At 42.7% G+C, this 25568-nt stretch overlaps 2 protein-coding genes across 2 annotated transcripts; one reads left to right on the plus strand and one right to left on the minus strand.

Moving 5' to 3' along the window:
- Positions 1-69: 69 nt before the first annotated feature.
- On the plus strand, positions 70-23008 carry GFM1 (G elongation factor mitochondrial 1). Its single transcript, XM_080604989.1, has 18 exons — positions 70-224; positions 694-846; positions 1491-1623; positions 1833-2037; positions 2786-2902; positions 3487-3637; positions 7784-7938; positions 9023-9107; positions 9741-9878; positions 10565-10666; positions 11327-11383; positions 11773-11910; positions 12904-12986; positions 19149-19311; positions 20233-20377; positions 21073-21233; positions 22113-22166; positions 22631-23008. The coding sequence occupies exons 1-18, from the start codon at positions 165-167 to the stop codon at positions 22760-22762; spliced, it is 2232 nt and encodes a 743-aa protein (XP_080461115.1). The 5' UTR covers positions 70-164; the 3' UTR covers positions 22763-23008.
- Positions 13097-18838, minus strand: LXN (latexin). The gene is made up of 6 exons (XM_080605000.1): positions 18337-18838; positions 17550-17612; positions 16806-16980; positions 16080-16216; positions 13905-13967; positions 13097-13318 (listed from the first exon to the last, which is right to left on the minus strand). The coding sequence occupies exons 1-6, from the start codon at positions 18625-18627 to the stop codon at positions 13229-13231; spliced, it is 819 nt and encodes a 272-aa protein (XP_080461126.1). The 5' UTR covers positions 18628-18838; the 3' UTR covers positions 13097-13228.
- Positions 23009-25568: the final 2560 nt, after the last annotated feature.

A 25568-nucleotide genomic window follows, 5' to 3' on the forward strand; every position in this document is an offset into this window, starting at 1 on the left:
GGCTGCGCGTAGGCGAAATCCCCTCAGGCGGCCCCGGGGCGCCCGATCCCGGGGGCACGCGGCGAGCCCCGGCCCCGCTCCCGGCCCCGCTCCCGGCGGCGCCGGCCCCGCATGCGCCGCGCTCCGGAAGCGTCGCGTTGAGGCGGCGGCGGGCGGCGGCGGCCATGCTCCGGGCGCTGCGGGCCGGGGCGGCGCGGGGCCGCCAGCAGCGGCGGCGCGGGCAGGTAGCGGGGCACGGGCGGGGACCGGCCGCCATTTCGCGAGGGGCCGCGGCGGGGGCCGGGGAGCGCCCTGACAGGGCCCGGCCGCGGGGACGCGCAGAGGGGGAGCGGGCCTGCGCCGGGCCGCACCGTGACGGGGCGGGAGGGGGATTGGGGAAAAGAGGCCAAAAGTGGCAATTCTGGGAAAAAAGGGTTGTCTGTATTCGACCTCGAGAAGTCCCTCGTTGGTCTGAAGGCACCCGACTGGCGGAGGAAAGCTGGAGTGGCTCCATCAAGGGGATAGGGATAAAGGACAACACGGCGGGCCTTGGCCTGGGGGGGCTGCCTGGTTCCTGGGGGCTCTGGAGGGCTTCAGGATGCTCGGAAAGGCCGCCTGGGAGCAATTTGCTGTAGAAGAGCAGGCTGACCAGAAGTTTTTTGAGCTGCGTTTGTATCTGTTCTTCCCTAAACCAGCAATGTTTCTCTCTTCCAGTTTCTCCTGAACGTCTGTAGGCACTGCTCCTCAGGCATCCTTCCCAACGAGAGGATCCGCAATATCGGCATCTCCGCCCACATCGACTCGGGGAAGACAACGTTAACGGAGCGAGTCCTCTTCTACACTGGCAGGATAGCACAAATGCACGAGGTCAGTTTTCGGGGGATGCCAGAGCAGGGTGGCTCTCTGTGGGCTGTGTTGGGTGCCATCGCAGCGGTGCTGGGACTTGTTCATCTGCAGCCTGCTGTGTGGGGTCAGGGAGCTGTGCCTACAGACCCGGTGGGCACGCTGTCCTTGATGCCCCTTTAAAAATAAATGGAGAAGAAGGGAATCAAAGTGATCCCTCATTTGCTGCAGTGTTCTCCTTCTTCCAGAATACTTAAAATCATATTTCGAGACTTCTCCCTATCTCTGGTAAATATACCATGGGAGATACATGTTTCTTTTAATATTGTCAGAGAAGGCTGTGAGAAACTGAGAGAACATAAGGATATAGTTTTTACATTCAGATATATTAGCTTATTAAATTAACAGTGAAGCCTAATTTGTGGCAGATTTTTGATAACCTCTTTCAGGGTGATGATCTTCAGGAGAGCAAAACACATTAGCGTAGTAGATGAAGCTGCAAAAAAATCAAGCTTCTTTGCACTTCAGGAATTAGTGATTCTCTCACAACTCCTTTTCATTGCTGCGTGAAGGATGATGCTCACTGTATGAAGGATCACTCCTGCTCCTGTAGAATTCTCAGTAAACTCTTGGAATAATTTTTATTTATTTATTTATTTATTGCTAAGGTGAAAGGTAAGGATGGAGTTGGAGCTGTCATGGATTCAATGGAGCTAGAGCGGCAACGTGGAATCACGATCCAGTCTGCAGCAACGTACACCATGTGGAAGGACACCAACATCAACATCATAGACACGCCAGGTAATGGCAGTTCTGAATGCTTCAGGGTTGCTCTTCCTTCGTATATAAAAAACATGGTGCCATCTTTGTGCTCATTAGTGACTGACCTTGAGATTCGGTATGTCTGGAGACCGATTTCATTGGGTGTTGCTGTTTTCTGCAGCTGTGAGAAAACCATTACTACTTTTTATCATCTATGAATAACTTTTTCTGTTGTTGTTGTTATTTAGGACACGTAGACTTCACAATTGAAGTAGAGAGATCTTTGAGAGTTCTTGATGGAGCTATTCTGGTTCTCTGTGCTGTTGGAGGAGTTCAGTGCCAGACAATAACCGTGAACAGGCAAATGAAACGTTACGGTGTGCCGTTCGTAACGTTCATCAATAAACTGGACAGACAGGGCTCTAGTCCAGCCAGAGCAGTCCAGCAGTTGAGGTATCTATCACTTTAACTTACCTGTGAAGTAATTCTGAACTGTTCACATAGCAGATTAATACTAAAAATATTGAAAACATTCTCTTGTGGAGTCTGTAATCCCGTTTTGGGAGATAATGCATGGCTCGAGGTTAAATCTTACTCTGACCTATAACAACTCTCCCTTTTGTCAAGAAAATGGGAGCAAAACAAATGTTAGCGTCAGCCCAGACTTGTACTGTCTGAGAGTTGGGTTTTTGGTGTTTATTTTGATGCTGGAACTATATTCAGAGCCACTTTAAAAAACAGCCTTTTAATTTTTCCTAGGTACTGGTAGGAAATGTCGTGTAGCTCACAGCAGGGCAATGACACAAGGTTGGGCAGTGTCTGGTTCAAATACCAGGAGTTCCGCGTGCCTCTTACCTGCCACCTTTCTGTGCCTAACTTCATCTGTGCGATACATATGTTAATGTGCAGCAAGGGAGAAGGAACTCCCGTAATCAAGTAATTAATCTGAAAGCAGTTTGTGCTGCCTTTTTTCCCATGGAAGTTGCTCACTGTATCTGTTGGGATATAGAAGTCAGGCAGTTACTCAGGTTAAAATGCAACTAGGCGTTTTTCATCAGTATTGGTAGATTTTGGCACTGCTAAAAGAACAGAATATGGGGATACGGTGTAGGAATGGGGTGTCGTTCAAAGACTATCTGGAGCACATGTATGGAAGTGACTGTTTTTTCTTCAACTAATCGATGTTTCCTCACTTTTTCAGATCCAAGTTAAAACACAACGCAGCTTTTGTTCAGATTCCAATTGGTTTGGAGGGAAACTTTAAAGGAGTTATAGATCTAATTGAAGAAAGAGCTATATATTTTGATGGTGCATTTGGGTAAGGTTTGGAACTTGCATATTTCTTGTGCTGAAGTCACTCTTTGAATGTGTGATGCTACCTATACTTTTTATTCAGAGATGAAGAAGTCTGCTGTTTGGAAAGTTAGGGATGCAGCTTGTGCCAGGGCTGAGCTCTCCAGATTACCGCAAAGTGATTCTGCAGTCAGGTTTAGTGACTGGTCGCTTCAGCATGAATCTCTAGCTAACTGCGGCGGTGTGAAGGGGTGGTAGCAGTACATGCCACCCAGCGAGCTAGGAGACTTGCTTCATAACGGAGCAGATAGTGTAGATTTGGCGTGAGCTTACTGGGATGAAGATAAGATGTGGGTGAGCTTGTTGATCAGGTTGTCCTGCAGCCTTGCAAACTCCTACCGTGAGTGGGAAGAACGCTTTCCTGCTAAAGCATCAAAGCATCAAAGATAGCGAGTTAATAATGCAGTTATTTATTTATTTATTTATTTTTAATATCCATGCCAACGGTAAATTTTTCTCGGTCAGGCTGGTCGTCACGACGACTGCTGATTGAAAGGCTGGCCCATGTGGTATTCCTTCAGAGTGGTTGTATTATTTGTGTGTTTTTAGCCAGACTGTTCGATACGATGAAATTCCAGCTGAATTTAGAGCAGAGGCTGCAGATCGGCGTGGGGAATTGATCGAGTGTGTTGCTAATTCGGATGATCAACTTGGGGAGCTGTTCTTGGAAGAAAAGATCCCTACAGCTGCAGACTTAAAGGTAACTTTATGGTGTTTCTTCTTAATGTCGTGTTCCTTCTGATTTTTTCCCTTCTCCCTAAAACATTTCTTGAAGTCTTGAAGAAATTCTCTTTGGCTGAGTTCTGTAGGACGTCACCTCCTGCAGGTGGACTCCCAGTCCAATCCCTACTGAGGGCCCATTCCAAATTTAGCTTTTGATCGCAAAGTCTGAGCTTGTGGGTGCCCCTTTGAGCCATTTGCTTACCTCTAAGGTACATCTGCTTGTTTTTGCCATTCTGTTACCTGCCTGCAGTGCAGCTATTGATGTCTGTGACTTACCTCGTATCCTGTAGTGAATCAGTTGTGAGATGCTGTAAGTCTTCTTTGGGCCTAGGAAATCCTGCCTTGATTTGTATTTGTGTTGATGACATCCATCTGGGGTAAAAGGAGCAGTACACTAGAAAGAAATGGGAATGACTTGACTTGGAGACTCCAGAGGAAAGGAATCTAGGTCAAAAAAAAGATTTTCAAAAGAGAAGAAAAAACTAATTTCTTGAAAGATGCGGAAGGCTTGTACGTGATTTATTTTATGAAATACTTTAAATACCAAATGGCAAACATGCCAACACAGAGGGATGTGCACAGAAGTGAGGAAGAACACTATTCTTTCTACATCAGATGGTCATAGACTGAAATTTGGTTGTTCCCAGGGCAGTTTGGTATCACTGTTTTTTCAAGTGCATGTCCCCGTAACAAAACGTGGTGGGGAGGCCTGCGAAGCCCAGCTGCTGCAGCTCTGCGTTACTTTGCAGGTCCTGCAGCCGTTTGCTCCTGGGTGAGATCTGCTTACACTGTTCAGTGGAGGCTGGAGAGTAGACACAAACGTGTTCTTTGTTTTAGGCTGTTTTGTGTCAGACTTGGCGACAGTCCCTTCCCTGAGGACTGCAGGTGACTAACGACTGTGGTGTTAGCTTTAGTCAGGACAGGCAGAAAAGCTTGCCTACCCCAGTCAGCCAGAGACAGCCTGTACCACACGTGGGCTCGCTTTTCCTGTGCTGTGAGCGGGGGGTGGCCTGAGGACAGCTACCTTAGGGCACTGCTCAGCAAGTTGGCATGCGCCACGCAGCCCCCGCGATGGGTGTGCAACTCAGGGCAACAACGTGCAGCCGTTGGCACGCAGCGAGCTGTTGGGCTTCGTGTCATGACAGCCGGTAGCGTAAGGGAGCCGTACCGAGGGCTGTATTGCAGGCACGATTCCAGCGTGGTCGCTTTCTGCCCTTTCAGCTGTGTTATGGCCGTGCAGATTGAGTTAATTCACGCTTGGTGCAAGTGTTTGTGAGTATTTGCCGCTACCTCTTGCTACTCTCAGAAGTCAGCTTGAACAATAATCTTCCAGTGGCCGCTATTAACAGTTATTAATCAACGATTGAATACTGCCAGAGGGGACCAGTTCCTTCATGTGATAAATAAATAAAAAATAACCACAAAAGTGCTGTGTGAAGTGCCGGTAGCCGTGGCAGAAGTGTCGCAGGCAGACTGCTTTTCCTAAGAGAGCTGCTGGTGAAGTTCAGGTCAGTTTGTCTTAGAGCAGCGGAGCGTTGCACAGAGCCTCACTGGGGGCCGAAGCCTGCCTGACGTGACACTTCCCACCTCCTTTTGCTTTTCCCCGCTGGGTGCTCAGCGGGCAGCTGCAGGAGCCGAGCCGAGCTGAGACGTGTTAGGAGCGGGAGCTATTTCTGTGAGCGGAGCCCGCCAGGCCAGCTGGGCTCAGGTCAGGTGTGATCAGAGTGTTACTTTAAACAGAGCTGTGACATTGAAGTCCTCTTCTGAGCATTTGTCTCCTTGGCAGGGCCTGCTTGCCTTTGTGCAGTAGTCCTTTTTTCCTGGTAAGATTCGCACTGCTTGCTTTCCTGGAAGTTGCCCACTGTATCCGTTAGGATATGGAGGGCTGGCAGCTGCTCAGAGCTGGTGGGCGCTGCGGGTCCCCCAGGGGTAATTAATTTGAATCTTCATGGCCGCTAAACTTTGATCATTTTTAACTTTGTAACAGACCTTGGGTTTGAGTTTAAAAAAACAAAACACAACCCACGCGCCTTGTTTTTGGCTGTCTGGGTGATTTACTGGTGGTGAGGAGTAGGCAGGAATCTGAATATCCCCACCTGGCTCGAGGTGTAAAAGCAAAGGGCTTTTTTTCAGAAGTACCAAAAAAATGTAGCTCTTATTGATATAACCATACATTTAGCCATTCCGGTAATCAAATATTATTTTATGTTCGTGTTTCAAAGCAGCCCGTCTCTCTTAGGTAAAGATAGAAATAGAATAGCAATTCTGGAGACCTGCAGGGACCAGCCCTCCAACTAGAGGAGGGAACGGTACAGCTGTGAGTACACCAGCACCGTGAGAGGTGGCAGACTTTGAGCACCGAGCTATTTTTGATAGCTCCTGCTGGGATGAAAATCTGTTGCAAAAATGAATTTGTCTATTCAGCATGCATCTGCTTCCCACTTCTGAAAGCCAATTAATTACAGCTATAATGGCTGTAGCATTGCAGGCGCAGGTTAATTCGTACTAATACGTCCCCGAAGATGGATTTTCTTTCAGTGGCCAGCAGCCAAGTCTCCGCTGAAAAGAATCTTTTCGTAGGAATGATGCTAAGTGTCGCTCCTGGATGGCACAGTCCTCGCACGCGGTGGTTGCTGCAGATCAGCTGGCTCGACATCACCCGGTTTGCTGCCATCCGTAACGCTGCGCTCAGGGAGCTGACGTGCCCCAGCTGCTCAGTGGGGCACGGGGTGACAATAATCTCTGTAAGGAAGTAAAAGGGCGCCTCCCCCGCCCCAAAGATAATTGTTGGTGAGGGTAAATTGCAGTCATGTTGCTCTATTTGAAAACACGTGGCCAAATAGAAACGCTGGGCATCGGCTCAGGGGTGTTTGCAGTGTTGCAGTGTGTAAGAGCAGACGTGGGCCAAAGGAGCAGAAGTGCTGATGTAGGAACTTTTTCCTTGTATCACTTTTGTGAAATCATTAAGTGAACAAATCGAAGGAAACACTTATCTCATTCTCAAAATGATTTAAAGGAAGGATATTATGTTTGCTCTGTCAAAGGTTTTTGTTTTTTTCCGTTGTCACTTTTGGCTCAGACAGCCCAAGCTGCGCTCTCCCTTAATGATAAAGATAGTTCAGCCTTCTCTCTTCAGGTTCTCTAAATAACTCCAGGTTAGGTGATGTGATATATCTTAGTCTGTTGAGGAGAATCCATTTATTTCAGTTTATCAAAGCAAGCAGGAGCTGCTTTCGGTTGGAGCGAGGCCGCCGTGTCTGCGGGGAGGTGGCATCCTCTAGTGGCAGGGAGAGGTGAGGCCGAGGAAGCAGTCCTGGCTTCAGTAACTGACTGGGGTTAGTTCCTTCCTGCCCACCTTTCCAAACCTTTACAGACAGCAGCGATAAAAGCCGTTCTGGAAGCTGTTGGTGCTCCGTTAAGCATCGCATGACATTGCAAAGCGTGGGTGGAAGGCACTGAGTAAGCAGGAGGCTGGTGTGCCATTAGGTTTTTTCTCAGCCCCCTAGGAGATCCTGGAAGGATTCCCGAGGCAGCCGCACAACTTCAGCAACTGCAGATGGATGTGAATAGGTTCTTCTGCTGTGGTGTTAAAAAACTTCTCATCAAAAAACGGTGATTCCTTAGGCATGACACTTATCCAAATATCTCTGTACTACCGAAATTTCTCTTTCAGCAGAATTTTCCGTATTTTAGAGAAGCTGAAGCGTCTCATCTTGCTTTCACAAATATCCGTGTATTGTTTCCCAATGAAGTTAAATATGGGGAATGAGAGGCCTTAGACAGACTTGAAGAATCCTGACTTTATCAACGCAGAATCAAGGACCTTTTTCTGAATATTTTGGGGTTACCATTGTATTTCTTAAGCATTATCAATTCTAAGTTGAATGTAGGTTGTTGGAGGGCGTGGGGGGGAATTCTCTCGCTTCAGTAGGATACCAGTGAGCAAGGTGTCATGGGGGCTTTTGTGGGGGGGCTCCAGCAGGCTGTGGGAGTGGCTGCTTTACTGCAGGAGTAAAGATAGCCAGCGTGGATGGAGGGGATGTCTGGAATGCTTCATGTTGGTGCTGCATCAGACTCCTGAAGCTGTTGCAGAAGGCCAGTAATGCACTGATAATTTTTCCAGCTTGCAATCAGAAGAGCAACACTGAAACAGTCCTTTACCCCCGTACTTGTGGGAAGTGCTTTGAAGAACAAAGGAGTACAGCCACTGCTGGATGCTGTCTTGGAATACCTCCCAAATCCTTCAGAAGTTGAGAACTACGCTATTCTTAACCAGGGGTAAGTACGTTCGTTAACCTTCGGTGAGGTCTTAGAATAAGCTTTGAAAGCAGCGCAATATGTAGTGGGGAACTTCAGTAACAAAATACACGGCCATTTACCATTTGCATTAATTAATGCAATTATAATTCTGCGCCACATTCCAAAAGTAGGAGAGCTCACCTGTCATTGCAGGGTTGCTGTTTATACTTGTACTTCTAATGCGCACTAACTATTTTTCAAACGTAACATTTATATGCTGAGACAGCTCTTATAAATTAATGATAACCCTTGAAATCATGCCTACATTAGAGGAGAGAGCACATCTGAAATACGTTAACTGATGTTTTATTCATTTGGACGTGGCTGTTGAAGCAGATGTGCCATCACAATTAAGAAATATGAAACCCGACATCAGAGGCAGCAAGCAGCCCTTCACATTCCAGTCGTGGCTTAGGGGTGGTCACCAGGCCTTCTTAATGCATTCGAGTTGTTCAGGCTCAATGAGAGCTAAATAGAAATGATGCTAATAAATACGGTTTATGGCTTTCTCCCAGCGGTCACCTGAATTTTTGAGTCCTCGCTGCTGCTGGGCCATTCCCTACATGTTAACGTCTGCCTGCTGGGACGGGCTGAAATGCCTAATGTGGCTTGTGGGCACTGGCAGAGGAGTTCTGCAGCATCCCTTCCTTGTGCTTCTGCTTCCACGTTGCAGTCTTACTGCAAAGCTGCGTTGCAAAGCCTCGAAGATTGGCATGTTCAGCTGCTTTTAGGTCAGCCGCTGGGTGACCATTTCCTGTTATATGCCTTCTTCTGTACCTGCCGGTACAGACAAGTTAACCTGTGACATGCAAGCTGCAATTCAGTGTATGTAACGTGCTCTTGTTTTGTGTTTTGGTGGATAATCCCCTTGCTGGCACTTACTGAAACCTTCCTGTTTTGCAAATGCAAGAACAGAACAACCCAGCATCTTCTAAGCCTCAGCTATAAAGCTGTGAAACCGAGGGCCCTTGGGACTTTCCAAGACTGGACTTGTGTTTAGAGGAGACTGCTGTGTTTTCTTCTTAACATAAACTCCATTTCCATTCCTGTTTTTTTTTTTAAGGGATTCTGAGGACAAAGCCAAGTTCCTACTGAACTCTGCTCGAGACAATTCCCAGCCTTTTATAGGCCTCGCTTTTAAACTAGAGGTAAGCTGTTTAATGTTTTTCTCTAATGCAGCAAAAACAGTAGAGAACAGTAGAAAACACAAACCTGGTTTCCAACCATAATATCCACAAATGTATCAGACACTGCCAGATTTGGAAGTCTTAAAATGGATTGTGGGCCTCAAATACTTCGCAGTTCTCTTATTTTTCTTAGTTAAAACCTGAAAGTGTTTTTTGTTGGGGGAAGTTTGGCTTATTTCAAATACTTTCAGAGAAAAATCCAGTTTTTGTTTAAGCTGAAAATAATGGAACATGAGAGAGACAAAAAGGAAAAAATACAGTTTTAACCAAATGGGTTGCTTGCTGCCCAGAGAGTAGCAGTTCAGATTTTCATGTGGAAAGTGGCTGACCAAATTGTTAGCTAATGTGTGCCTCTGTTGGGAAGGCTCAGCACTGGTAAAATTGGTGAAGTAAAGGAAATAGCCAATAAATGTCAAGCTCCTTTTCAGAGCCAAGTGAAAGCTGAGACTATGCTAAACAAAATTTCGTTTTTGTATCTAGTGTGTAAATTCAAAACAGAATCGTTTGGTCAGTCAGTGCAGATCATACTTCACATAGTAGTTGTCTTGACTCCCAGAAGGATTATGTTTGATTTTTAATGAATTGTGATTTCAGGCTGGCCGTTTCGGGCAGTTAACTTACCTTCGAGTTTATCAGGGGATGCTGAAGAAGTCTGATTATATTTATAACACTAGGACTGGGAAGAGAGTGCGTGTCCAAAGACTTGTCCGAATGCATTCAGACAACATGGAGGTGAGTGAGGGGCAGTCCAGGTACACGGGCCGCCTTTTGAGATGCTCTTACTAAACACGCTTCTCACTTTTCAGGTATCTCTGAATGATGTGGTATGTCAAATTTCTGCTTTTGTTGTTAATTCGTATTTGCCTGTAGCATTTAATAGACGTCTACAAGAAACTGAATGATCTTCAGTGTATTATTCCCACTGAAGTGGAATAATCTTTGCCCAGGAAGCATTATAAGATGGCTTTGAGATGACAGCTAAAGAAAACTAGCTGTGGTATTATCCCCATGTTCCATGCTTGTGGGAAAAGGGAAATAGGATTGGCAAAACACAGAGCAGTTTTCTTTCATGTGATTGTTGAACACTATTCTTAAACTGAAAATTGATTCTCAAACTGCTGCAAATGCAACCCATTCCTGTTTAAAATTCCTTAACTCTATTCCTTAACTTAAGCTGGATCACGACTGCCTGTAAAAATGTTTTGTTGCTTGCTTTGCATCCTTAAATTAAGTTAGCATCCAAGCTGAGATACACTTTTTGGGCATTTGCTTTGAAGAAATGGATAGGGGAAAAAAAAGGAGCTTAACATTAGGCTTTTAAATATGGTGTTTATATCTCTGCTTAAAACCAAATGTAGGTTGTAATACACGAATATCTTTTTCAGTGTCCTCTAAACAGTAAATTTTTCTTTCTTAAGGATGTGAACGAAGTTTATGCAGGAGACATATGTGCGTTGTTTGGAATTGATTGTGCTAGTGGGGATACGTTCACTGATAAAACGAGCACTGACATCTCCATGGTGAGTATGCCCCCTCATCTGTACGCCTCATCACGTACAGTAATTTACTAGGATTTTGTTGTAAATTTTTTAAATCATTTATCCTGTTTAAATATTTTTGATGTATTCACAACTGCAAATATTTTTTGTGATTGTTATACCTCAGGAAGGCTGTATATGTAGAAGTACGGTACACTCAAGAGATGCACATTTGTTTACTACACTTGACATCAAATCCACTATTGCAGTGTTGTCAAACTGTTCAGGGCTGTTGGAAGCATTACTGCATCATTTGCTGTCCGTGGGTAACTGGATACTACTGAGCTATGTATTTGTATACAGATGTAAAGATATCATTTTTATTTATACGTACATTTACAAAAATTGATGGAAAGCAGTCAGAAGTAGTGTGAATCCATACAGAGACCAGCTTGCCTCTAGGTAAGTATTGGAAATGCTGTGGTTGGCAGCATGGCATTTATTAAGTCATAGCCTTGTAGCAATCCTGAGGAGAACTACATAATTTTGTTGTACTTACACAATGATATTAGATTCAGTTTGCTAAGTAAAGCAGTCATCTGTTTGTGACCCAGAGTTCTTGTGATCAACATTTTCTGTAGAAGTTGTGTCACTAGGTGTAGCAAAACCTGACTGAATGATCTCTTCCTTCATGACTTGCAGGAATCAATTCACATCCCTGATCCTGTCATTTCGGTAGCTATGAAGCCTTCCAACAAGGTAGGAACCTGTGAATCAACCCTCTTCTGACCGAGTTGCCTTCTTTCTGCCGCTTTTATTACTTTGTGCTGGTTAGCAGTCAAATACAAAATCGTATAGACTAAGGTGAGCATTGTTGTGAAATATTCTTTTGAAAGTACTTAAGAACATATCCACGTTACCTGAATGATGTGTTACTTAACCATAAAGAACATGTGTGTCTTTGAGCTAGGTAAACATGGACTTCAAATAACTGGAGAAATAAATGCAGCTCTAAATGCCTGGCTGTTTCAGAAAATAATCTCGTGAGAGTAGAAGTGCTAAGCAGTCGACAAGAAAATTTCTGGTTTCTTTGTGTGACTTCTGGATGTTCAGTTAATGTTTGCTTTGCATGTGTAATTGTTTTTTAGAGTGACCTCGATAAATTTTCAAAAGGTCTGAGCCGCTTTTCAAGGGAAGATCCCACCTTTAGAATCCATTTTGATGATGAGAGCAAAGAGACCATTGTTTCTGGAATGGGAGAACTGCACTTGGAAATCTATGCCCAGGTAATTTGGAAAGCAGAATCCATGGACTCTGCTTTTGACTATTTTGCTAACCAACAATTCTTCCTTTCTGGTGGAGACATTGCATCGCTATACAAAAATTCATCTGCAGATAGGATAATCGATGCCGGTCTTTAGGCGTGATTTTGGCATTGAGTACTTTAGGTCTCTTCAAATTTGCAGGATTCTTTGCAGGTGCACAACTAAACTTACTTTAGTGTAAATCATGGTTCTCATGTTACAGCTATTTTGAGGTTTTCCTAGCAAAAAGTACCACGGCATTAATGTGACCACTAATAGCTGCTTAGGGAAATGCTTAACTTCTTAGTCCACTTCTGAAGACTCTTTCTCTCTAGTGGATCTATTTTGAAGGCTTATAATCTATTTAAATGAAGCTTCTGTCTAGAATATTTTTACTTTTTTTTTGGTTCAAAGACATTAAAATGTTGTATTAAGCACTATACTTTGCTTTAGCAGCCTTTGCTTATAATGAATTTTACTGTTAATTATTTCCTGCAAGAAAAGAGAAATATTCTGTTTCCACCTTTAAAAAAAGGTATCATTCCATAATGAGAGATGATGCAGGCAGGAGGGAATAGTTACTTGCAGTGATTTATTTGTTTCTTTCAAGTTGATACCTATTCTGGATTTTAGTCTAGATACAGCAGATGTATCTGAAATGTTGAAAGACTGAAGAAAAGATGGCTTTTGTTTTGGAAGACGTAAACTTGAATAAAATAATCACATGGTTGCTTTTCCCTGTGTAAAGCTATAGCCCCTAAACATGAATGACTGCAAAACGACAGTACATAATTTTTAACACTGTTTTCTTGAAGGAAAGTAAAAGACAAAAACAGAAACTTCCCAAATCAGTCCACTCCCAAACTGAAAAACTGGTTAACCCTGATCAAGTTTCTCATTTCAAAAAGTTTTGTAATAAAATTATTGCTGTGGTGTAGGTACAACTCTATTTCATACTTTTTTTTTTTCCTGCAGCGAATGGACAGAGAATATGGTTGCCCTTGCACCATGGGAAAGCCAAAAGTTGCCTTTAGAGAGAACATATCTGCACCTGTGCCGTAAGTATTCTTTTTAGCAACAACGGAGATTTTTTGTTTGTTTTGACACAGAATTTGACTACAAAGTAGAGAAAGTGCCAGACTGAAGCACAACATAGAAGGGGAAAATGTTTGTTTGAACAAAGGCTCTTTCTTCGTAGCTTTATTGTGTGTCCACCCCACCGACTTACATATCCCCCCCTTGAAATGCTTATGGTAGCATCTGAGCTTCTTCCATTGCTGTATCAGATGCTGCAGTCGTCCTATACGTGTTGTGGCTGACGGCTGTTCTGTGTTACTTCAGTGCCATGCTGCGGATGCCAAAGAACTGTCATTTGCCAGGGAATAATCTCCTGTGGGTAGAAAGTAAAAATGCAGGAAGTGAGAAGGTGTTTTCTTTGAACAATACTGAACTGGAACTGACTGCGCTAACAGCCATACCTGGGCTGGCTTTAACTAGGTTGATCCTGTACCAGTAATGCTGCAGAATAAGCAGCACAACACACAGTCCTGCTGAATTGTTCAAGTGTTTTAAGTTCTCCTGCAGGAGCACTGTTCACAGCTCCAGCCAGAATGCAGTTAAGCAGTCCAGGATGCTGGCAGCTTCTTCCCTTTATCCCTGGCCAATAGTATTTCCCAAGAGGAGGGAGCTGTGAATGACCACTGTATTGAACCTCTGCCATTTGCAAGAAACAGCAGGAAATCGGTTGAAAATTAGTCTCCTGACACAAATTGGAGACCTGTTCTCCCCTGCCTGCATAGGGACAGATGCAGGTAATGCTGAGACAGATGGGTGATCGTTGCCCTAACCTCCCCCGTTTCACCAGCTGACCTCCAGGCACCAAATCTGTGAACGCCCCACCATCTGCATGTCCAAGTTGGACATTACACAGCTGGCAGTCTCCAAAACAGAAAAGCTTTTTAGAAATAAGACTTTACCTGGGACACATTTTCATGAAGTAGAATCTTGTAGTCAAATTCAAGATACTCATCACTTCTTTTCTGGAAAGATAAGATGAAAAGGGCTGAACTTAAGACTTCCCCCTTCCTTAAAAGTAGTGAAACAGTTCGCTTTGGTTATAGTAAAAAGTCTCTGATACATTTCAGATGAAACTGGCCGCTCATGTTAATGAATAAAGCAGATGTAGCTTAGTCATTACAGTAAAACAATAATGTTTTGTTTGTGAACTCTAAAAATCACTTTTGAGACTGTAGATAACATTTAAAACCACACTAATTCCTCCTTTAAAGAAGCTAGACACATCATAACTTTAGGAACTTACTTGGAAAGGGAATATCTGATTCTATAAGGTGTCAGTTTAGCTTGAAAATTCATGAATAAAATTGTCAACAGAGTAAGATTTACAAGACACTCCAAATGCTTTATAATGCATAGGAAGTTATCAGTGAATAACAGAATACCTACTGACCTTTGGAACATGCTCTTTACATAACTACTCATCAGGCAGAAGGAACAAAATTACTAGAGAAAGATTATAGCTGGCTTAATAGCCTTTTGTCTTCCTTATCCTTAAATTCACCTGGTTTGTTAAAGAGGGTTTTAAAATCTTGCACGTGTGTAGCCCTGCACCATCTGTGAACTACTTTAAGATAGCCATCAGAAGGAGCAAAGTGTTAACAAATCCTGCTCCCAAAATGAGTTTCTGCCTTGCCTTCATACCCAAAACTTCATGAGAATTCACTGGCTGTGCTGGGTGGACAAATATTTGGGCTCTGAAAGTCTTTCTTTACGGAAGAAAACCCAATATATTGAAAATCTAAACAGGAGGTCCACTTTTTCAGATCTAGCTTACATACTACATTTAAAGTTGACCATCACTGTAGGAATTATTCTTAACTCACAGTATATTTTCGCCTGTTTGAATAGAGTAGAACTGAAAGAATCTACAGAATTCTATTAAATTAAACATTTTTGCTCTGATAGTAACTTTTCTGAAAACAGGTTGCCTTTCCAGGTAGAAAGCCTTCAAGGCCTGTTGATGCTGGCAGCTGTTGACTCAATTTGAATAGCTGTATTAAGATTTGACAGTTGTATTTATTTCTGAGCTTAGGGTAGATTTCTGAGCTTAGCTGCTCGGGATTAACACAGTACTTGTCATCACTCAAAAAATAGTGAAATATAAAACATTTAATCCTGAGGTATTCCGTTCCCTCGCCGTCTTGTGATGTGTTTTCCTGAATGCAGTTTCCGTATCATAAACTTAATTGATGCTTATCATGATGATTTAAGTCTAGGAGCAATGCTCCAATTGACTGAACTTTAAACATCAGGTAGAAAGCTCACCCTGAGGTAAGTGTTATAGAAATTGTTAAATGGGTCGTTTAACTCTTTAAAAAAAAAAAAAAAAAAAAAGCTTTCCTGCAATACGAATGTCTCATCTAAAAATTAATTTATTCCACTCCCCTCAAGTAAAAAGCAGCATTACTAAGGATAAGTTTGGGGAAAAAAAGTTGTGTGGAATTAAATCAGTATTTTCTTTCTTGATTAGCATTTGAACTAGCAAATGAATGGAGACTGGAATAGTATAAACAAAAAGCAACGTAGATTGTATTTTATTGAAGTTGAGATGCAGCCCATTGCTGTTTGGCTAGATCTTGGGTACTGCAGAGATATCATGCAGTATTATGGTGACTGATTGCTAGATCTTGATGTAAATCAAGATTATTCCAATGCCTGCTGTGCAGGTGCAAGATTACTGGCAGATCAGCCTGCACTATAGATGAAAGGCAGGAAAGTAATGTAAAACTGTAAGCAAAGGGATGACCCCTAAGTGGAAAGGAAATTTTTATTTTAACTAAGTAAGCATAGAATACTGCTCTCGCAAGAAGACTGCTTCTAGAAACAAAATTCAGGAAGAGAAGAAGTAGTCTAAATAAACAGGCAGTCCATCGATGAAAGCATTCATGACTTGGTAGAGGAAAGGGGCAGGTGGAACAAAAAGCTTAAACACTGGCTTCAAAATGAAATGAAGCAGCTGAGACACAGCTGAGGTTTCTTGCTTAAGAACTTTGCCTCAGCTGTAGTTCGGTACATGCCACAATTGTTTAGCTCCTGAATATTAAATTTCTTTCAGGGCACTGATGGTAACTTACCACTTGCTTCACGTGTTTTATTTGGGCAAGTTGGTACTTAGTATTTTCAGTTGAGTTCTGCCATATCACGTAGCCAGAGGCAGCCCAGGCTAGCGCTCTGATGGGCTCCATTTCTGGGGGCACATTGCCGTAGCTGTCTGGGAAACAAAGCAAAAAATACACATCAAGCAAGATTCATGGAGTCGCAGTCATTAATGGGATGATACAGCTTAGTAGATAGGGTCTGGTGCTAAAACTCGGGGGACCTGGCTGATGTTTCTTGATGTTACAGTCCTATATGATCTTGGAATAGCTGCTATACCACCCCTGTGCTCCACTTCTTCCTCTTAACACACATTCTGTAAGGTCTTCAAGGCAGGGGTTGCTCTAAAGTAGGCGCAGACCAGAGCAGTGCAGTTTGGCACCTGGTGTGCTACCAGGAACAGATAAAGAAGAGGTTAAGAGGTAACAGAGGGTTTTCAAGGAGCAGTCACATGCAAATCATGTATCAGCTCTGCAGTTCAGAGCTGATGAATGAATTTGGCAATGTTGTAATTGACACACCATGCGGAATAAGGAGGAAGCGTGTATTCAGAGAAGGGCTAACGGCCCGATCCCCCTTGGTCCCAGCTCCTATGGTACGGGCTCCCACGTGGATCATGGACCACCACCACGTTAGCTCAGGTTTGCTTCTGGCCATGGAACACGTTCTCTCGCTTCTTTCTCACCCAGGTCCCTTCTTTGTACCTGGTACGTTCTCTGCCACAAGCTCGTTTTTCAGGCTCTTGATTCGATTGTAGAATAGGTTATCTGCTTCATCTGTGTTCTTAAGTTCTCCTTCAATTGTAAATTGCACATCTGGAGCAGCGTTTTTGTTGCCCAGATGATAAAGAACCTCAGCAGTGCAGTTAACAGTACTGTCCTGTTACAGAGTTAATTAAGGTATTAATATTTGATTAAATGCATGTATAATATTAGTAATTTGCATTTTAAAATGTATTTTTTTATTTTCTTAGAGTATGGCCCACAGAGATTTGTGATTATTTAAGACAAGATTACATTCATAGCATTTCTGTGGATATACTTTAAAGGCACTTTTCCTTCTGTAGAGTTCTATAAGGCAATGGTTGTGCAGAATGTCACTCATGTTACTCGGGTGGAGTCACGGGTTCTCATAACTTCAATTTGAAATTGAATGACATTGTAATGCCCTTGTCATTTCCCTCAATTTGATGTCACAGCAGTAAGCATCAGATGCTCAGGGCTTGTATGGTGTAGGAAGTGGTGATTCCCTTTTGGTAAAATTGAACCTTTTTTTCCCCCTCCCTCTGATTTGCAATGTAGAAAAATCTGAAACACAATCCCCAGGTATTATGGTGTGTCCACTGGCCTTGGCTAAGATCAGCAGCCTGGAGTTTTGGCTGTTCAGTACACATCAGTGGTGCCAACTTCTGCCCGCAGAATGTGTTAACGAAGTAAATCGGAACTCACTTTCTCAAAGATGTCTTCTAACACGAACTCCAGATGGTATTTATGCCCGACATCATCAATATCCTAAATAAGGAGAACATCAAGAACATTTATTTTGTAAAATGCTGAATTTCTTCGCATTCTGGAAAAGTTTCTAGTTATTGTGAAACAGACCGCAGCAGCGTCACTCTGTAATATGCATACAGAGCTGAGCTATTCTTTTATTTTTTTCCAGCCGTTGTCAAAATTTCTCATTCAACATGCACCTGGTGCAGAACCCGATTAGTACCGCCTCTTCCCTTTCTAGTCTTGCACACCGGTATCCCGGTATGATTCTGTCCTGTAACGTGTACTGCTTGGTTAAACTCTGAGACAAGAATCTTACTTGGGTTCCTTACACCGCATACATTTTGCATTTTGTTAGGAATTGCATTAAGTCTTTTTACAGGACCGGCTATCTACAGTTAAGCAAGCGTGTTAGCTTTGCTAGAGCACGGGTTATAGCAGGCTTAGGGGCAAACCAACAACTCTGTGGTGAATTTTGCCTCCCTGACAGCAGCAAAAAGAGCATCCTCCTCTAAGTGAGCGTGCTTCGGAGGTTCTGTAGGTAGGGCTTCCTTGATGGAACACCGTCTGCCCGGAGAAGGGCCCAGTCACTGCGGCAGCATTGTCAAAGCAGGCAAGGACACAGCTTCTATTTCGTACATCGCCCCCGGGCGGCGTCGCCTCGGGGGTGCCCGCAGCTGAGGGAGGCGCCGCCCGCCCCGCCCCGCCCCGCGCCCCCTCAGGCCCCGCGGCCGGGCCTCACCTGGCGGCGGGCGCGGCTCAGGGCCCTCAGCGCCGGGCCGCGCCCGGGGCTCCCGCGGCGCCACGCGATGAAGGCCGCGGCCAGCGCCGCCGCCCGGCCGGGGAGGCAGTGGGAGGGCGGCAGCTCCGCCGCGGGGCTCGGTCCCTGCGACATGGAGGGGCGAGGAGGGCGGCCCGGCACGGCAGGGCTGTCCCCGCCGGCAGCAGGAAGCGGCGGTGTGGGGAGGAGCGGTCCCGGAGCCGCCCTCCTCCTCCTCCTCCTCCTCCTCACCACCGTAGCCCCTCCTAACATCCTGAAACCACACAGCCAGGGTTGAATATCGCAAAAAAAAACTAAATCCCTCTCAAATCCCTCTAGTTTCCTTAAAAAAAAAACCAAAAGTATACCACAGTTTGGTGTTTTTTTTTTCCCCTAATCACTCTTGCCCAGTGTGCTCCTAACATCAAAGTACTTTGTGGGAGGAGACCGTGGGTACGCGTGGAAATAAGAGCTTGTGATTCAGGCAGGCAAGGAGCCCGAAGGTAATCCGGCTTTATTAGCGTTGCTTGCCATATACAGAAGTGTTTTGAGTTGTTAAATCAGCACAGGCTCGTAGGTTCCAGCTTGCAAGGTGAAGAAACGCGTTGTTCCTCCTTTGAGCACTTGAATATTCTCAGCTGTTTCAGCCACACAACATTCAGCCTTTCTGATTAAGTGTAGCTAAACGGAGTGGAGCAAAATGCACAACAGTAACTTCTTTATAAAACCATGGTTAGAGCGTAATTTCTGTAATGAATAACATAGCGTTCTGTGGGGTTTTTGCTTGGTTTTAGGTTTGAATATACACACAAGAAACAGACTGGTGGAGCGGGCCAGTACGGCAAAGTTATAGGAGTCCTTGAGCCCCTGGATCCTGAAGACTACACAAAATTAGAATTTGAAGACAGAACTATTGGCACAAATGTTCCAAAACAATTTGTGCCCGCTGTTGAAAAGGTACAAAGCGATTTGTGTATGTTTGTGATATAAGAAATACTGATTCTTGTTTTTTTTTTTTTTTTTTCCAATATTCTGTTAACGTTTACTATGACTGTCTTGCCCCAGGCAAGGAGACTTTTCCCATTATTTCAGTGGAAGCAGAATCAAATTTCTATGCTTTTGCTTAATATCTTACATTCCTAACTTTTCCACTTAATTTAGAAGCTGCTGTTTGTTTTCTTTGGTAGCGTGTGCTTGCTCTATTTCCATAGCAGTGCCTTAGTACGAAAGGTAGGCTTTCGTTTCTGACAGTAAAACAAGCCTCCTTCTGATAAATCTGCTTTTTAATTTCCATGTTCTGCTTCTGATTGTGGCCGTATAATTATTATCCTTGGTTCTGAAACATGCAACTTTTTTGTGATTTCTCTGAAACCAAATATATAGGTAACTGTAGTTAAGTTAATTTAATGTATGAGTTACCAACTATTCCTTTTTTTTTTTCTCCACTTCTGTGGGCTTCTTCTGTTCGTGTAAACGTATAATTTATCGTATACAACTTTAATACTTTTCTCTCGATCTTGTCATGATCTTTGAAATCCTCAATCAAACTAAAAGAACTCTTTCATTATTCCATGATGCAACACTTCCAGATTTTTCCCAAGTCCTGGAAAAAAAAACACACAGTCTCAAAAGAATCTTGTTTTTCAATCCAATAGTTGAAGTAGTCATTTTCCACGTAAAGCATTCTTTCAGTCTTTGATCATACAGCCCCTTAACAAAACAAAATCCTGAGTACTTTCCTTTTCCTTGTCTTCTATCTTATTACACGATTTCTGTTAAGGTGACCAAGTTTAGTGTCTTTTATAGGCCATTGTTAATAGCAGTCTTTTTAAAGCTTAACCTCAGTCTAAAAACCAACTTTAAGATGTTACTTGACAGGGATTTCGGGACGCATGTGAAAAAGGTTTAACGTCAGGGCACAAGATATCTGGAGTCCGATTTGTCTTAGAAGATGGTGCACATCACATGGTGGACTCCAACGAGTTCTCTTTCATCAGAGCAGGAGAAGGAGCCCTAAAGCAAGGTATAAAACTAGTAGTCTGAATGTGTAGTCCTACTGGCTTCTTTATTGTTGGAGCAAATTTTAACGACATCATTTCTTTAGGTTGGTTTGTTGCCTGGTGTATCCATACGTATATTCAAAGTCTGGCTCGTTGCGTAGAGCAGAATATGCGCAAGAATTCATAGAAATTTTGAGGAAGGCAAACTAATCTTATAGTTGTATGAAGAAAGTCCTTTTTCCTAGGTTAGATTAAAAAAACACCAAAAGCTTCATATTTATTAGGGTAAAAAAATGAAAACATTCTATCAAACTACATGCCTGACAGCATTACCATCTCTGGAATAAAAGGTAGCGGGGGCTGGAATTCCAGGTAGTCAATATTGTTTTCCCCCCCATAAGAAACATTCAGCATTAACCATTAAACAGTTCTTTGCTATCCATAGGGGTATTCTGAATGACACCAGGCTTGTTCTGTAGTTTATATAGCTGCCTGTGAATTTAGTTGGAAGTTAATTTATGCAGTCTGGCAAAGCACAGCTTAATGTTCCGCTAACTTTTGTTGTCCTGGATCCAATAGGAAGCATGTCTTAGTTGTCACTACTGGCCTTACCACAGGAGTGGCTTTGGGTGGCTTCTTGCAAGACCAAATTCAAAATCATTTAATGGGTACGATTTAGATAGGCTTAAGAGTGTATTTCATGTTCTTTTTACTCCAGCTATGGAAAATGCCACTGTGCGTATACTTGAACCCATTATGGCCGTGGAGGTGATGGCACCCACTGAGTTCCAGGGAGCAGTGATAGCTGGAATTAATCGCCGGCATGGAGTGATCACAGGGCAAGACGGCTTGGAGGGTTACTTTACTCTCTATGCTGAGGTATGTGCTGGTAGCTGCTTCCTGACCCTTTCTTCTCCACTGTTTTCTTTTGACTCTGTTACTGGTTTTCTTACTGGCTAGAATTTTAAACGTTTTAGTCAAGTTATTCAGCGGATAAGCTTATAATGAATTTTCCATTTGTAGAAGCATATTGTGCAGTGTTAGTAAACCTATTGTAAACCTGTCCTGCTTCAGAGAAGTGTGTTTATTAACCTAAAATCATGGAGTGTCAGAGAAAGGAACAGAACGTGATTTTTGTCAAGACTGGCTGGCTGTGCTGCCTTGGAGTGAAACAAATCTGTGCAGCAATAGTGATGCACAGAGTTAAGGGGGATCTTTTTGGCAGCTGTCTTCCTTCAGCTGATAACTGCATTAACTGTAGTAATCGCAGATAAGCGCAAAGGATTTTTCTTCACACCTTTCATGTCCCTTATAAAATATATTCGTTCTCATGTTAGATCATGTGAAATGTACATCTAACAGTGGTGGTAGGGTAAATCCTCTCAGCAAAGCTGTAAGTAATGACAAACGATACTGTGCATCATTCCTGCTTTGTAAATTGTATTTAGAGCTGCAGCCTTCGATACTTCAAGTGTCGTGATCTCTTGCTAGGTGATGCAGGTTACTGAATTTGGCACACTCCAGTATCTGGTACGTTCAAACTGAGATTATGGGGATTTTCTGCTGAAAATACATTGTGAATATACATTAGTTGAAATATGAGGTATTTACAAAAGCAGATAATAAAATCAGTATTGTTTACAAAGAGTGCCAGGTTTTACTGTCTCTTCATATCATAATTGAGATTAGTTGGATGATAACCAAAAGTAGATGGAAAAAATATTTTGTTCCTACAAGAATAATATGCTTGGATTTTAGGTGCCACTGAATGATATGTTTGGATATGCCACTGAGCTGCGGTCTTGCACAGAGGTAAGTACTCTAAGGATTTTTCACTAGAAGATTCTTACTTCTGTGAACCAAGTGTGCTAATTTGCATCAGCGTTGACATAATATATGCAGCACGGAAAGTGATAAAAATGGAAACAAAGAATAGGAAAATATCATTAGAGCTATTACTGTTACTTTAACAGTTTTTTAATTAACGTAGCTATCACTAGCTGTATAATTATCAGACAAAAAATCCTTGCATACTTCGGGGAGGGAAGACATTCAGAGTTGTAAATAATACAAAGCAACAATATCAAAGAAACAATGTTCAGATACTGTTCGTTTATTTTCGTATCTTACATCTACATGCCTCAGTATACAGTGCTTGTATACTTCGTTGTAAGTTTTTGCTGCATGTTATTTCACAGATTTGGGTGAGGCCTACAGCTAAATAAGGTTACTCGTTTAGCATCCTAACTTTGACTATTTTCTTTCCAACTCTTCAGGGAAAGGGTGAATATACAATGGAATACAGTAAATATCAACCATGTTTGCCCAGTACTCAAGAAGAAATAATCAACAAATACCTCGAAGCAACAGGACGACTTCCTGCAAAAAAGGGCAAAGCAAAGAGCTGACTTTTTTTTTCCTCTTGAGTACATTGAACGGTTTTTCACAATCTTCTCAAAAAGCTCAGTTGCCCAAGCCATACGAGCAGTCAATCCTGGCTGGGTAAGTGCAGGCTTCAGTGGGACATGGACTTGTAATTTAACGTAATATCCTTCCTTTGTGGTATGCTCAGAAGTCTCACCAGGAGATTACAGCTGAATTGTTCAGATGTAAATGCTGCTCATTAACAAAATACAGAAATATTATAACATTGATAATAATTTGTCTTGAAATTTGTCTCAATCCATTTTATTAAAATAATTTTATTTTTTTACTTGATAAATCATTGTTTTGTAAGTAGGCTAGTTACTACTTCTCTGTCTTTGAAAGTTTAAAAATTTTATGTTAGCGGGCTAAATACTAACTCTGGATAGGCACGGAGGATGAATTGTCATCCAATACCGAGTATTTTTCATGTCAGTGCTCCAAGCACAGATCCTTTGCTCCTGCAGCTCACTTACAGCATATAGTCCAGAGGAATGCCAGTATTTCTTCCTTATTCTTCAGAAACGATGCAAAGAACCTCCAAAGTCGTAACGAATTGACCAAGGTCATCTGTCAGTGCTGCTTGCTTATCACCAGCTCTGCTTATCACTTGCTGTACATGGCATTTGAAAAGAGTTGACAAGAACGTACATACAAGTTAACTCTTCACAAAATTATGAGCAATATGGTTTTATTTTATATGCTTGCTTTCTTGGCTCCTTTTCAGAAAGCCAAACAAGAGATTACTTTTTTTAGAATTTTACAGTCAGGAGAGCATGTTGCTGATGATGCTTAGGTCGCTAATCAGTTAATGAGATCTTGCTTGCTCATAAAGAACAGATAAAACAAGGATGTTAGAATTAGGTGAGAAAAAGAAGATACCATTTTCATTTAATTATTACCAGAAGATCCACTCTGCATTTTGTTTGCGTGCTCTCTCTTCCTGACCTACTCAGCTTAACAGCATTTTTGCAGATTTCCAGTAAACAGAGGAGGAAGTTCCAGTTCAAAACCAACTACATTCCTGGCACAGGATCATGGTTGATGTTTACCAGACGCAGAGAGAACTGCAATGGCTGGGCTTCTTTTCCTCAGCATTCACAGAAAGACAGTGAAAATTACTCATTTTCAACTTGGAATGCGTACAGTGTCAGAGATTTGTCGGTGGCATGTAAATGCTAACTCAGTGCAGGCATAATGTTGTATGTAAGTACGGTGTTGCTTTGGGCCAAATCCTTCTTGATTCCCTTACATCCGTAGCTTTTATTTTTGTGAAAATGTTCAGCTGGAACGAGTTTCAAGAAAAGCCCTGCAGGTTCTCTGACATTTGGAGATTTCCTTAAATAAGCAAACGTTATAGCACGTTTGCCAAAGTTCAAGGATGCCTTATGCAGTGTGAATGCAATGTAAGGAAAGAAATGGGGGCTAGTTATTATTTTTGGTTATATTTATGGCTTTTATGTTACGCTTTTTAGAGGCTAGTCATGATGTGAATTCTTGGCTGATAGATTCCGCCAGATGTGTGCTGGTTCTCCACAAATCTAACACAGATGATTAGACCACAGCCTCAGGTTGCAGGCACAATGTAGGGACAGCTGAGGCACGGTGAGGTCTGTTGAACTTAAATATGAGGGAGAAAAATCTACAGGCAGGCGGGAAGGCTACTGGATGTGGGGGACGGTGGACGAAGGAATGGGAAGAAACACTAGCAATAGCTTCAGTTTGGAGATTTTATTTCTTCATGTGTTTTTTTTTTTTTTAACTTCAATCAAATTTTAGGTAGCACTTGTAGTATACGTGATGTAGTTGAGCTTTTTGACGTATGCTGTGCTTTTTTTTTTTTGTGTGTGTGTGTAAAGAATTCACTGTGAACCAGCCTAAGCCTCAACACAGGTAACGTCTGCGTTGACTTAACCAAGGCATTTGCTTCAGTGCAAACTATGTCATTTCAGGTTCTGATCCATTGAGTGAAATCTTGGCCCTAAAGAAGTTGGTAGAAGTTTTGCCTTTGCCTTTGTATTCCAACAGGGTTGCTGCTTGCCCAGAAGTTAGTATGTGCAGGTGCTTAACTGCCCTAAGTTGCGTTATTCATATGGAATCAAAGTAATCCTGGTCTGGGAAGTTGACTGTACATGACCCTCTGTTCTAGGTATGGAGAGAGTGGCAAAGACACAGTAAGGAAATTAAACTTGTGGTTAAGTGCATTGCTGAAGTAGAGCCCCAAAGTGCAAAACCTATGCTATTTTCTTGTTTTAATTCTAAAATATATTTTTATCACTGTTTAGTTTTTTTAACTAATGTTGCCCTTAAAAGCTCTGATCTCATGCTTTTGATGAGAAATGTTTTGCTAGGACAAAAGAAAACTCAGTATGTAAAATGCTGCTTCACTGAATGTGTTGTAATGGCTGTTATGTGCTGATACAAAAAGTTTGTCAGCAGAAGGTGTATCGGGCACTGATACGCCTGTGTAAAACACCTGAATCTGGGGGGTTATCAGGTCTCCCAGCCTAAATATCCCCCAGATAGAGCCTTCATGTTAACTCCTGAAGGTAAGAGCAAGAATTGCATCTGTACTGCAAACAGACTAAGACAACATTCCCAATTTCCGTCTGACTAACGCTGCCTGGCAGTGTTCTGGACTGGTGAGAGATGTGGCAAGATGACAAAACATGTTTTCTTGTACCAATATTTTTTGAGTTGACTTCACAAATACGAGAGAAGAAACTTTCTTTTTATGTAAGCTTACAGAGTAGGGAAGAGCCGTGCATCAGCAGGACTAGGACAGGGGAG

This window comes from Anser brachyrhynchus (genome assembly GCF_964034855.1).
Source record: "Anser brachyrhynchus genome assembly, chromosome: 9".
NCBI lineage: Eukaryota > Metazoa > Chordata > Aves > Anseriformes > Anatidae > Anser > Anser brachyrhynchus.